General features: G+C 40.9%; 1 protein-coding gene across 6 annotated transcripts in view; it reads left to right on the forward strand.

Moving 5' to 3' along the window:
• Window positions 1–12,778, forward strand: part of LOC147113523 (leucine-rich repeat-containing protein 27-like) — a 122,370-nt gene that overhangs the window by 29,840 nt on the left and 79,752 nt on the right. For 3 of the 6 annotated variants that reach the window (XM_085994730.1, XM_085994727.1, XM_085994728.1), the window contains 3 exons: window positions 888–946; window positions 5,854–6,012; window positions 12,127–12,249. In XM_085994730.1, coding sequence (XP_085850856.1) covers window positions 888–946; window positions 5,854–6,012; window positions 12,127–12,249 — 341 coding nt within the window. The remainder of the gene's footprint in view (window positions 1–887; window positions 947–5,853; window positions 6,013–12,126; window positions 12,250–12,778) is intronic. The other 3 variants (XM_085994731.1, XM_085994732.1, XM_085994729.1) reach the window with 2 other exon arrangements.

A 12,778-nucleotide genomic window follows, 5' to 3' on the forward strand; every position in this document is an offset into this window, starting at 1 on the left:
GCTTGACGGGCAGCAGTGAACTGGAGGGATGCTGCATTGGTCACAACAGGGCATGCAAGGTGCCCCTCGTCCTCCTCCTACTCCTCTTCCCAGGAAGATCGGCGCTGAGCCACACCGCTGCTACTCCTCCGATTATGAGGACCAGGATGAGAGGGCATAAATGTTTCCCATCCCCTTGCTATAGATTTCATTTGAGGCAACAAGCTTGCAAGCGCACAGTCAAAGTGGCCTGAAATTATTCCATTCATGTCACACTGCAGATGGGTGTCAGCTTGAACAGTCACAAGGTTAGTAGATGTGCAAAATCTTATCCCATACCTACAACAGCAAAGTTGTTGCATTTGAATGTCAGCCATGTTTCAGGGGCGCTTTTAAAGCACTCCACCAATGCATACAAATCATGTCCTCCAGCAACTCGTCTGCTTGAATCTGGCCTGTTTCTGACAAGTCGGGAAACAGGAGCCAGAAGCATGAAAATGGGAAATCTCTATGAAAATAGGATTAGCAAGGCAGTTAACAGGCTCTTAACTACCTGTCCCGCCGGTTCCAGTTGGGTCAGTTTGGGAGCAGCTGAGCAGACACTCACGAAAATCGTGTGGGGGCGGGATGGACCGGGTTTTATGTCTGAAGCCATTTTTTCCAATTTTCGCCACAGACCCGCCTCCACACCTGCCTCCTCGGGGCTATTAAAATCGAGTCCACAGTTACGGTTTCAGGTCGATGACCTTTCAACAAAACGTTCTGACAAAAGTTCACCGACCTGAAACGTTAACTCTGTTTCTCTCTCCACAGATGCTGCCTGACCAGCTGAGTATTTTCTGTTTTTATTTATTATAAATGCAGGTTGTTGTAATCACTGAACTTTACATTTATTTTGCCTTTTACAGATGCCTTAAAACATTGCTTCTTGAGGGGAATCCTATCCGAAAGCTGCCTGTGGAGCTTGGTTAGTATGAAATTCTAATTCAACTAATTGGTTCAGTATTGTATTTTTATAACTGTTAATGTAGCAAAAGCAAAACTTGACAATTAAAAAAAAATCAAAACTAGTCAGCCAAACCAGTCTGTTAGTGAGCCTCCTGTGCAACACTTCTAGACATTTTTTTGCAGTTCACTGGTTACCTAGTTATTGGTGTATATAAAATTAAGTTCACTTGCCCTTCCATTCTCTGTACTACAACCATTCCTTAGGTCAGAGGTCATTGCCTTTAACACTTTCCATGACAGCGACCCAAATTTTTCATTTTAATTGGTGACAGTAGGCTGCTTTGAAGGAATTAACCAACTGTCTCTGTGGCAACAAAGATTTATTATCTACTTTTTCATTTAATTTCCTCCCTTTCTGTGGAGGATGCTTTTAGTCACCGATCTATGCTGTGTCTAACCCAGCTAAGTTTGCAGACCTCTTGGATTCTCTCAACAGCAAAGCACATTGGTAGACCAACACCCTACCCATTTGGCCAACCCCTCAATACATCTGAGAGTGTTGGCAGAACATGAATCTTTAGTTGCTGCATGTGTACTCTGATTCCATTTTTCTTTTTGTATGAACTTTCCTTCCTGTGGTTTTAAAAAATAGATGGCCTTAAACTTTATGCCTTACTGTCCAAATACATGAGAAATGGCTTATAAAATCATGGCCAGATATTGAAACAATAGAGATCTTTATTTCGAATAGAATTATGTGTCCAGCTGTCTTCCTGGGAACTCTGTTGTGAGCTGTCACTACAATCCCCTCACAGTGATGTGACTGAGTGCTCAGCAGAGTGGCAGATTGAATTGTATTAGTTTTCCAATGCACTACACCTTCATGCTCTTCCAGCATCTCTCTCTACGGGATAGGAGACAAGAAAAAGTCTATTGTTTGATAAGTGAATCTTCTCTCACCCCCACCAACCTCTCTCTTCCTCTGTTTCAATCATTCCTGTCTTTATTTTTGTCAGTGTTAACACAAGTTGATCTTCCATAGTGTTGCTCACAGGTAGGGAGGAGGCTGGAATATTGTTGTGATGTTAAGCATGGTCCCATTTCAAACCAGGGAGTGGAGCACAATGGAGGAGGTGTCTGGGGAATGGATCACAACTGGGAGAGGAGCACAAGAGGCTAATGAGCAGGGCACAGTGGGCAAGGGTGGGGAGCAGAGTGAAGTGGGGAGGGGGCGGAGAGTGGAGTGGAGTGGAGTGGGGAGGGGATGCGGAGTGGAGTATAGCGGGCAAGGGGCGGGAGTGGAGTGTAAAATTTTAAAATGAAAGCTACTGGATCTTGAAAACGTAAGGGCTGACCTGTTTAATAGTGTCAAGGATTCAGCAAACTAATGGCAGTTGTTCTGAGAGAAACAAAAGGCTGTATTGGGGACGGGAGGGTGAGGGGGGAATATTATACAATCATAGAATGGTTACGGCACGGAAGAAGGCCATTTGGCTCATCGAGCCCGTGCCAGCTCTCTGCAAGAGCATCTCAGCTAGCCCCACTCCCACGCTGTTTCGCTGTAGCCCTGCACATTTTTTTCCTTCAGATACTTATCTAACTCCCTTTTGAAAGATAAAATTGAATCTGCCTCCACCACCCTTTCAGGAAGTCCATTCCAGATCTTAACCACTCGCTGCGTAAAAAAAAGTTTTTTCTTGCGTCACCTTTGGTTCTTTTGCCAATCACCTTAAATCTGTCTCATCTGGTTCTCGACCTTTCTGCCAATGGAAACAGTTTCTCTCCATCTACTCTGTCCAGACTTTGAACACCTCTATCAAAACTCCTCTCAATCTTCTCTGCTCCAAGGAGAACAACCCCAGCTTCTCCAGTCTACCAACGTAACTGAAGTCCCTCATTCCTGGAATCATTCTCGTAAATCCTTTCTGCACTTTCTCTAAGGCCTTCACATCCTTCCTAAAGTGTGGTGCCCAGAATCGGACACAATACTCCAGTTGGGGCCGAACCAGTGTTTCATACAGGTTCATCATAATTTCCACATTTTTGTACTCTATACCTCTATTTATGAAGCCCAGGCTTTTTAACTGCTTTCTCAACCTGCCCTGCCACCTTTGACGATTTGTGCACACATACCCCTAGGTCTCTCTGTTCGTGCACCCCCTTTCGGATTGTACCATTTAGTTTATATGTCCTCTTCCCCATTCTTTCTACCAAAATGTATCACTTCACACTTTTCTGCATTAAATTTCATCTGCCACGTGTCCACCCATTTCACCAGCCTGTCTATGTCTTCCTGAAGTCTATCACTCTCCTCCTCACTGTTCACTATACTTCCAAATTTTGTGTCATCTGCAAATTTTGAAATTGTGTACATCCACGTCCATGTCATTAATATATATCAAGAAAAGCAGTGGTCCTCGAACTGATCCCTGGGGAACACCACTGTATACCTTCCTCTAGTCCGAAAAACAACCGTTCACCACTACTCTGTTTCCTGTCACTTAGCCAATTTTGTATCCTTGCTGCCACTGTCCCTTTTATTCCATGGGCTTCAACATTGCTGGCAAGCCTATTATGTGGCATTTTGTCGAACGCCTTTTGGTAATCCATGTACACTACATCAACCGCATTACCCTCATCAACCCTCTCTGTTACCTCATCAAAAAACTCGATCAAGTTGGTTAAGCATGATTTGCCTTTAATATCCGTGCCGGCTTTCCTTAATTAATCCACACCTATCCAAGTAACTGTTGATCCAGTCAGAAAATAAGATGTCTTTGAAGTACCAGAATATTTTAATGATTGATAGGAAGACTGCCCATTCTGAGTGCGTGACACAACTTCCTGTTTTTAAGGCGCACATCCAGACTGTCTTGTTCTGCATTCTGGGAGTGGCAATTTATCAAAGTAACATGCAGTGATACTGATGCATTCTGGGAGTTCACTAACTGGTTGAGTCCCTTCATTCAGACACGATATACACAGTGTAAGCTGGGGAATGCAGCAGAACTCAAGCCCCAGATGGGAGTGTAGCTTTGTGAAAGGGCAATCCGTTGGAAGCACTTTAAACATGCAGTGACTGATTTTCTGGTTATTTCCCCCAGAGTTACTTAATCTATTTATAATTGTTTTTTTTAATTATTTGTATCAAGTGGACTTTTGGGAATGCAAGGTGATTGTTTATAGCACTGGGGAAAACATTTCCAGGCATTTGGTTGGTTTCATGTGGATTTCTGGTTTCTGATTAGTAGTGATAAATTTTCCTATCTATCTAATGACAGCCAGATACTTGAGCAATCGAGCAGAGATAATGGAATAGATAAGCAATTATTAAATTGTGACACATGATTTATGATACTACAGAGACATTTAAGATGAAATGTGCTAGGCTCATGTTTATAAATTATATAGATAGATGGTCATTGCTGCTCTGATCTTCCCTCTTTTGCTCCTCCTAAGCTCCAAGTACACCATCCAATACATGTTTCTTCCTTTCTGCATCGGTACTGTTAAAATCAAGACTCGTTGCTTTGTCTTTTATGCATATTCATTCTTTCTCAGGACCTCAAGACTCCTTGCCTCTGCAGTTTTCCTTTCCTCCTAGAATCCACAGGCTTTTAAGCCCCAAACTTAGAATCACCAAACCACTACTTCATTTATTTAATCTTCTGTTATACTCTTTTTAACCTTAGTGGTGATCTGTATTATGGACTTTGCAAAATAAGGTGCCTGAAAATAGGCAGGCACCTCATTGGTTCATTCGAATTGGGGTCCTGTGACATCAATAGGACCACAATGCAATTTCAGATACCAATGGGCGGAGCATGCGTGGCATATGCACCACGCATTGATACTTGGAATTGAGCAGTGTAACCTGCAGTCTTTAAAGTGACTGCTGCAGGCTGCTCAGAAAAGGGTAAGCTTAAGGCTTAAAATAGATTATTGTGGGATGAGGAACAATCTTCCCTCTCATTTTTGTGCGCGGCCCCTTTAAATTGCTGTGCGGCCCATTCAAATTTTGCGCGTGCGTGGTTTTTGCAATACAAAACCCTGTGAGTGGCCTGCGCGGGACCTAACAGACACTGCGCATCCGCGTAACTTCAAAGGAACTTGATGAGGAGGAGCATTAACGCTGCTCCTGACTCCATAAAAATCAACCCCTGCAATACATGATCTTCTGCATCTCCCCACCCGCCCCCCCCCCCCCCGGAATTGGCTCCTTCCTCGTTCCCCCCGATCCTACCTGTATCAGCTGAACTCCACACTGGAGCCGCCAGAATTTGAAGCTCCTCCGATCGGCGAACTGCTCGAAATGCACAAGCAGCTTGCTGACTGAATGGTAGCGAGGCCCAACCATGAAATTTGGCCGGGTCTCTCACTGGTGGCACCAAGGGGGGCGGTGGGTGTCCAACACCCAATGCACGCCAGAACTGAAAATTGGCCCCAGTATCTCCTATTTGCTGGCTGTAATAACCCTTTCGTGAAATGAGTTGGGCAGTCTCAACTTTGGGCCAAAGGACAGTGTCATTCAAAAATACCAGAAGGCTGGTGTGGGAAGTTGATTAATCCAGACTGAAGCTCTAAAGGTTCCTCCTCTGAGTTTGAGGGTGCAACAGCGGAGAGGGAATTTTACTTGTATGTGACGTGTGCTATACCAGGCCTGAGAATAATTGACGCGGACAGTGACCAAGTAATTTGAATCTCCAGTATTGACATCCCTCACTTTGATGAATGCTAAATTTCACTCCCCTCCCCCCAAAAAAACTGAAATTACTTTCTTCTGTAATTACTTAAAAAAAATTCTGTTAATGCTATGTACAAGAGTGGGATAATCATATGTATATGTTTTTACATACACCATTCTTTGGAGAATCAGGATTATTACAGTAGTAGGTACTTTTATTGACCTGATTTATTTTCTAATAGGTAATCTGACTTCATTGAAGGCCCTCAACCTTAGAAAATGTCCAATTGAGTTTCCTCCTGATGCTGTCGTGCATCAAGGATTAATTGCTATTCAAGCCTTCCTCAGAGAGCCAATAAAAATAATAGCTGAACATGCTGGATTGTCCACTCATGATACAGGTACAAAATAGAAATCACACCATCTTGCTGAGGATAGACAATTACGCATGTAGTGTATATACACAAATATCAGCTGAATATTTTACATTTATTATTTTTAGACTGTTTTCAGTTGCATTCTTCACATTCATGTTTTTACAAGGATTGCTGTAATTCAGGGTACTCCCCATCTATTTGTGCTTTCTGCAAAACTTAATTTCCATAGGCAAGTAACACTTCTTATGAAGTGAAACTTGATCTTGCATGCAGAATATCTGCGATAGTGTGCCACAAAATTAACAGTGAATCTTATACCTTAGAGTATGCACCAGAAATAGTATAGGTGCTATTCCATTACTCCGTCTCTCTCCAAATTGGCAGGAAAAACAGCTGTTTAACAGACCGTGTAGCTCTGGCCAAAACTACTCATCGAAATAGATTCTAAGAACTAAAATGATACAGAAGCTAAATTCAGCAGATTAGGTAGCAATACATTTTTTAACATTCACTGGTATGTTAAATTATTTTCAAAGTTCACCATAACAAATCACTTCAAGGTTCTCAGTGCTTTTTTTTCCAGAATCTTTAACTGAGATTATATACTGTACATGAGCTACCGTGGGTTTCTGGCTCGCCACTGCAATGTGAAAATGACCAGTTGAATCGTGGACTAAAGCAATTTGTAGCACCTGCCATATTTATTCCCATCTTGCACAGCCTCTGGAGAGAGAACAGTCAACTACCTTTCCACTTCTATCTGATCTAATGCAGTCACTATTTATCCTCCGCATAAGAGGGACAGTGATCTATGGTCACAGAGACACATGATAATATTGGTGATTTTGATCAGAGTAGTCTCGGTGCTGTGGGCTGTACAGAAACCATACTCAATTTATTTGAACAGGAATTCATAAGAGCAATGAATGGATTATTATATTGCAAGAACATGTTTAAGGATCTTGGAGAAAAGGGCCAGGCGACACACCTGATTTTCAAGGATAGAGGGGTTGGGTGTGGGTTTCTTCTGGAGGGGTGATAATGGTGGTTTTGAAAACATTTGGAACAATGCTTTAAGGTAGGGAGGATTTGTTAATGTTGTCAAAAAGGGGAGGATGGATGCTCAGGGGCTAGGATGTATAGGTGCTAAAATAGCAGGTAGTGGGCTTCACTGAAGGAATTGAACTTCATGAAAAAAGGGGAGGATGGATGCTCAGGGGCTAGGATGTATGGGTGCTAAAATAGCAGGTAGTGGGCTTCACTGAAGGAATTGAACTTCATGAGAGCTGGGGGAGATAGATGGGGCTGAAGTGATAGTAAGATTTAGAGGCATGAGAGCAGAAGATAGGGGTCGAGGAACCAGAAGCAGCCAAATCAATGGCTGCATTTTTGGAAACAAAGAATCAGCGGTGAGAATGGAAAGAGAAAAAAAGAAAGACCTGCATTTACATAGCACCTTTCATGACTTCAAGATGTCCCAAAGTGCTTCACAACCAATGAAATACTTTTGAAGTGTAATCACTGTTGCAATGAAAGAAAGAGCTTGCATTTATACTTTGGAGAGTAAAGTCAAGGTCTGCATGAGTGAATGTGGTGGGGGGGGGGCTGGGATTGGAGAGACAAAACCTGTTTAGAGAGCAGGGTTGGAGCCTATCTGGATGATCATCGTCACAGTATTCCAGCATGTGATGTGTTGTTAATTCCACCTCTGATCATCTCATTCATGCAACCCTGTTTCAGTCTCTGTGCCAATGACTTGGGCTGTTTCACCATATGACCAGCGGAGCCGGGGTCACTTTCACTATGTACATAAAGGAGCCTGACTTGTTATTTTCCTTCTCTGTAGCCTTCTGTTCTCCTTTTATACTGTTCTAAATGTCATGCATACTTTTTCCTTCTCTCTGCCTTATTTATTTCCTTGTTTGAAGAATTCTCTTCACTTTACAAGAGAGCATTTGACATAAATTGAAGAACTTTCTCCTCTTTGAATCATTACTTTATATGCTTCATCCTTTGAGCTTTGGAAAGTTGGTCATTTACAGAGAAACCCAGTTGTATTGTGCTCAAAAAACAATAAAGCAGTAGAGTTTTATCCTACTGTACTACAGGTAGAAAACTTACTGTGTGAAGATTAGGAGCAGGGCAGATTGAAATAAACGATAGAAACTAGCTCAAATGTCACAATGGCAGAAGATTTAGTCATTTATCTTAGGAGGCATAGTGGTTAGCACTGTTGCCTCACAGCGCCAGGGACCCGGGTTCAAATCTGGCCTCGGGCGACTGTCTGTGTGGAGTTTGCACATTCTCCCTGTGTCTGCGTGGGTTTCCTCCGGGTGCTCCGGTTTCCTCCCACAGTCCAAAGATGTGCAGGTTAGGTTGATTTGGCTATGATAAATTGACCCTTAGTGTTAGGGGATTAAATACATGGGGTTACGGGGATAGGGTGGGATATGTGTCGGTGCAGGCTCGATGGGCCGAAATGGCCTCTATCTGCACTGTAGATTCTGTGATTCTGTGATTGTGATTCTGAGTTTGCAGAGAAGCTCAAAAAACTTAACTTTACATCATAGCAGTGGAAGCAAGAGAAGAACAGTTGTCTGCAGTGCAGTTTGCCATTGAACAGGGCATAACACCAATAGCGACTACAATGTCCATCAATAATATGGACTGTGGATACAATGGGAACTTCTTTCATGAATGCTCCCACTGCTGCTATAGGTGCTTTAGATCCATTTTCCAAGAAATAGTGAAGGTATGCTTTAATTTTCTTGGACAAGGCTTAAAGATAACCATCAGCGATACATTCAAAGATCTCATACAGGTCCTCTGTTCTATGCTGCAACACATCTTTGGGCCTTCTGAGGCAACAGCAAACAGCAGTAGCATGCATACAGGAGCAGCCAAGTCATGTAAGTGGTGGCTCTGTGCCACCACGTTGCATTATACAAGTGGCTGTAAGCACCATCTCAAATTATTGACTACAGCCCAGGACATTCTTTCCACTGCTAGTTCCAGCAGGCTATCTGAATCCCAGGCATCTCATCGGTTGGCTCACCCATCAATTGCCACTTCTCTCGGCTGGAGGACACATGAAGAAGCAATATGCAGAAGTCTATGATTCATGGGAACACCATCACCTCTAAGTTCCCTTCCAAGTCACATACCATCCTGACTTGGACACATGCGACAGTTATTTCATCGTTGCTGGGTTAAAATCATGGAAATCTTTACCTAACAACCTTATCAGTACCATCAGCACAAAGACTGCAGCAATTAAAGGAGAAGGCCCACTACTACCTTCTCAGGGCAACTAGAGTTGGACCAATGAAGTTCATCCAATGTTGTTCACATCCTATGAACAATTAAAGAAATAAACAAGGGGCGCGCTGGAAAATGAATTGACACTCAACACATGACCTGCAACATTACACATGCACTCAAACATTACAAGTACTCATTTATTAAATAACACTTCAGATATATGTCATGGCCTGTCATCCTTTCCATGTGTTGAAGAAGATAGTCCTAAAGTTCCAAAGTACAACAAACTGACCTGAAGCAGTTATTAGACACCATTGAACAAGGAAAGCAACTAGCACTTTCATAACCGTAACAATGTCAAATAAAATGTCACAGCGCCCAGTTACAGAACACACTAGAAACTGTGTAATGGGACCTTCCCACACAGATACCCCTGGCTGCAGTGGTTCATGGCTGCAAATGAATCCATGCTGTGATTATGAAAACTTTGCTGTGTCATTCACTGCAGCCAGTGCTGCAGAAAAACGTGGACATCTTGCCTGTCCTTCGCACTTCTCACACGCCTGGTTGTGAGTAAAATTATTTTGTTAATCAGAATTGAGCAAGATTCTGTGCAGATTGCCCTTTATAAGGCCTTAAGAAGCAAACTTCTTTTTTATCATTCCCATTAACATGTGAGTTGTGGTTAAAACAGGACCATTACCATCTCTGAGTTTACTTATTTCAAAAGGCATCAGGAATCGAAAAATTTAAATAGAGAGATTTGCCCCAAACTCTCTGGAAATTGTTGTCCGTAATGTGATATTTAAAAAAGATACCTGCTTCATACACAGAATTGGATTAAATTAATGAAGTGGGTTAAAATAAGGATGGGGAGAAGTAAAATAAATCAAATTAATCATTTGTACAAACTTCCCTCACTGCCTCTAACCCTCCTCCGATACAATGGTTGTAACTTGGCCCTTTCTATTTGCTACATGTCACACAGGCCACTGGGTCAAAGTATGACAAACACCAATTTCTCTCAAACCTGATGATGCTTGGGCTGTTCTCCAAGCTCCTCTCACGATATCTCTACCTGCTGAGCCACTCCAGTCACCCTGACGAATTGTTGACAGATGTGCACCAGGGTTTCATCCTCTTACTGCTTTACAGACTTGTGCAATAACAGATGTGTATCACACCTATGTACAGAAAGCTGAAAGAAACTATTATGCAAACACACCCTCATCCTGCAAAAATTATTTTTAGAAAAATTGAAGTCTGATTTCCACTTCCAATTTTTGATTTGACATTGATTGTCAAAAAAAATGCTCTTTGGTAAACACATGGAGAAACACATCTTTTGAAAAACACCTGAGGCTTGAAAAATCCCCATTTCTGATAATACCCAAAATATCTTTTCTCTTTATAGGTGATCTGTGTATATCTGGCATTTCTTCATTAAACGTAGCCTGGAGAGGACAATATAGTCCAAAGAGTATAACTTAAACTATTTGCCTCAGCTGCTTTGTGGGTGCTTCTGACATCATTTCAGTTTCATCTAGCTCAAAATTTGAAGGAGCACTGTCTGTGAAAAAAGGATAGTCAATTTTCTTTATTTTTTGTACATACATGTTGTGATAATCATTGAAATGCTTCATTAAGTCAATGTGAGTAACATTATGGTGACAAAAATGATGCACAACCTTTCTTCATTCCCAAATATAACCGATTTTCCATACATTCTTTATCCAAAATTCTACCTTTTTAACCATTCATTGTAAAGATACAGAAACTCTCAACACAGGGCCAGGTTCTGGTTGCTAAATTGTGTTTAAATGTTGACTCTCCATTTTTCAATTTAGTAATGACAGTAACTTAGAAAAGTATTATAAAATTGAATGTATTTGACTTATTTGTAAATTGGAATGGTGTTGTGAAGAGATATGCCAGGTCTGGATGGATCGGTTCAGAAAATAAAATATGTGTTCCTCCTAATATATATTTAACTATTTTCAACCAAGAAAGTTCTTATTGGTGAGCTCCACACCTTTTTCCTTGATGAGCAATGTATCTTGAATTCATATTTACAGAAACCAATTAGTTGCCTAGACTGCAGAGTCCCAGGTTAAACTTATTTAAATGTAAAAATTGCTCAAAATGGTTGATTATAGCATGAGAGAAAAGTAAAATGTGACATTAGGGATTTCTGTGATGCTGAATGTATTGTACAATCCTGGAAATATATTGAACTCAGTCAATATAAGTGGTAGAGATGTCTGCCTATGGATTACCACTTACTGATCTACATGTACACTTTGAATTAGTAAAAATGCATACAAGTAAGTGAATGAGTAAGTAAATTAAGACATTAATTAACTGCTTGTTTATACATGTTTTAAATTACCTTGTCTTTTTTTAATATGCGTCAAAATAATTTTGGTGCAAATCGCGCTCAAGTTTTTTGCAGATACAAATCCTCTGTTCGAAGATTGTAATCAATAGTACTGTAAATGAGAGAGGGAAAGAGACAAATTTATATAATGAGGTTTTCTTGGTACTGATTACATTATGACTCTTCTAAGAAATGTTACTTTAAGTCCAAATTTGAAAATGTTGCAGTGAGAAGATAGCTGGGAAAAAAATGCTAAATATTGGTTTTAATTTCAGCACACAAAATCGTCATCTTATGGGCAGTTAAAACCATACCTTATGGGAATAAATGTAAATAATAAATCTGCACTGCAAAGATCCTCTTATTGTTACTTGTATTCGAAATGGTACTGAAATTGTAAAACCATTAGAGCTTATTTCAGGTAAGTGGAGTTAGTACGGGAGCTACTTTTCTTCAGTTCGTCTGTAATGGAAGGCTGTTTGTTTCAATTTTGTAAGCAGGATTTGCTACCACACTGCATCAGGAGGCACAACTTATCATTGATGAGTACAGGAGAAAGGTAGACAGGGGGATACTACCTAGAAAGGCTGTCAGTGAAGTCTGGAAAAAGATGAATGTTAGCAGTGAGTTCAAAATAGTCCAAATTATAAGCTGATTCACTTGCAAGTGTAAATCACATGAGACAGTTAAAAGGCAGTTACAGAGTTGAGGGATCATGCAACGTCTGGAAGAGCATTACTCAAATGTATTTGGAATAGCACCTAAACCCAGTGGATTGTAACTGCCTAAATTCATCTTTGATACTCATTTGATGTAAAATATACAATGTAATATTATTTGCACCTTGGTTTCATAGTTTTGTCACTCACTTTTTTTACTAAATATGGTTTTACACTATGTAAAGATCATTGTGAAGTAAACAGGTGAGTATTAGCAGAACCGATAGTGTAACGTACACTTTTTAAAATAGCCCTTCCCCCCAGGTTAAGCTTAAAATATAACTCTAACTTTATTATAGTTTATTTTAACCATCCTCTCTTCCCTTCAGATGGAGGGTTTTGGGTCTTTCTGTTGGAGTCAACAGTTACAGCTTTTTATAAAATATGTTATCAGACATTCTAATGACAAGACAAGAAAAAGGCCAATCAATTT

This window comes from Somniosus microcephalus, chromosome 8 (assembly GCF_052327205.1).
Source record: "Somniosus microcephalus isolate GS21.2 chromosome 8, FLI_Smic_1.0, whole genome shotgun sequence".
NCBI lineage: Eukaryota > Metazoa > Chordata > Chondrichthyes > Squaliformes > Somniosidae > Somniosus > Somniosus microcephalus.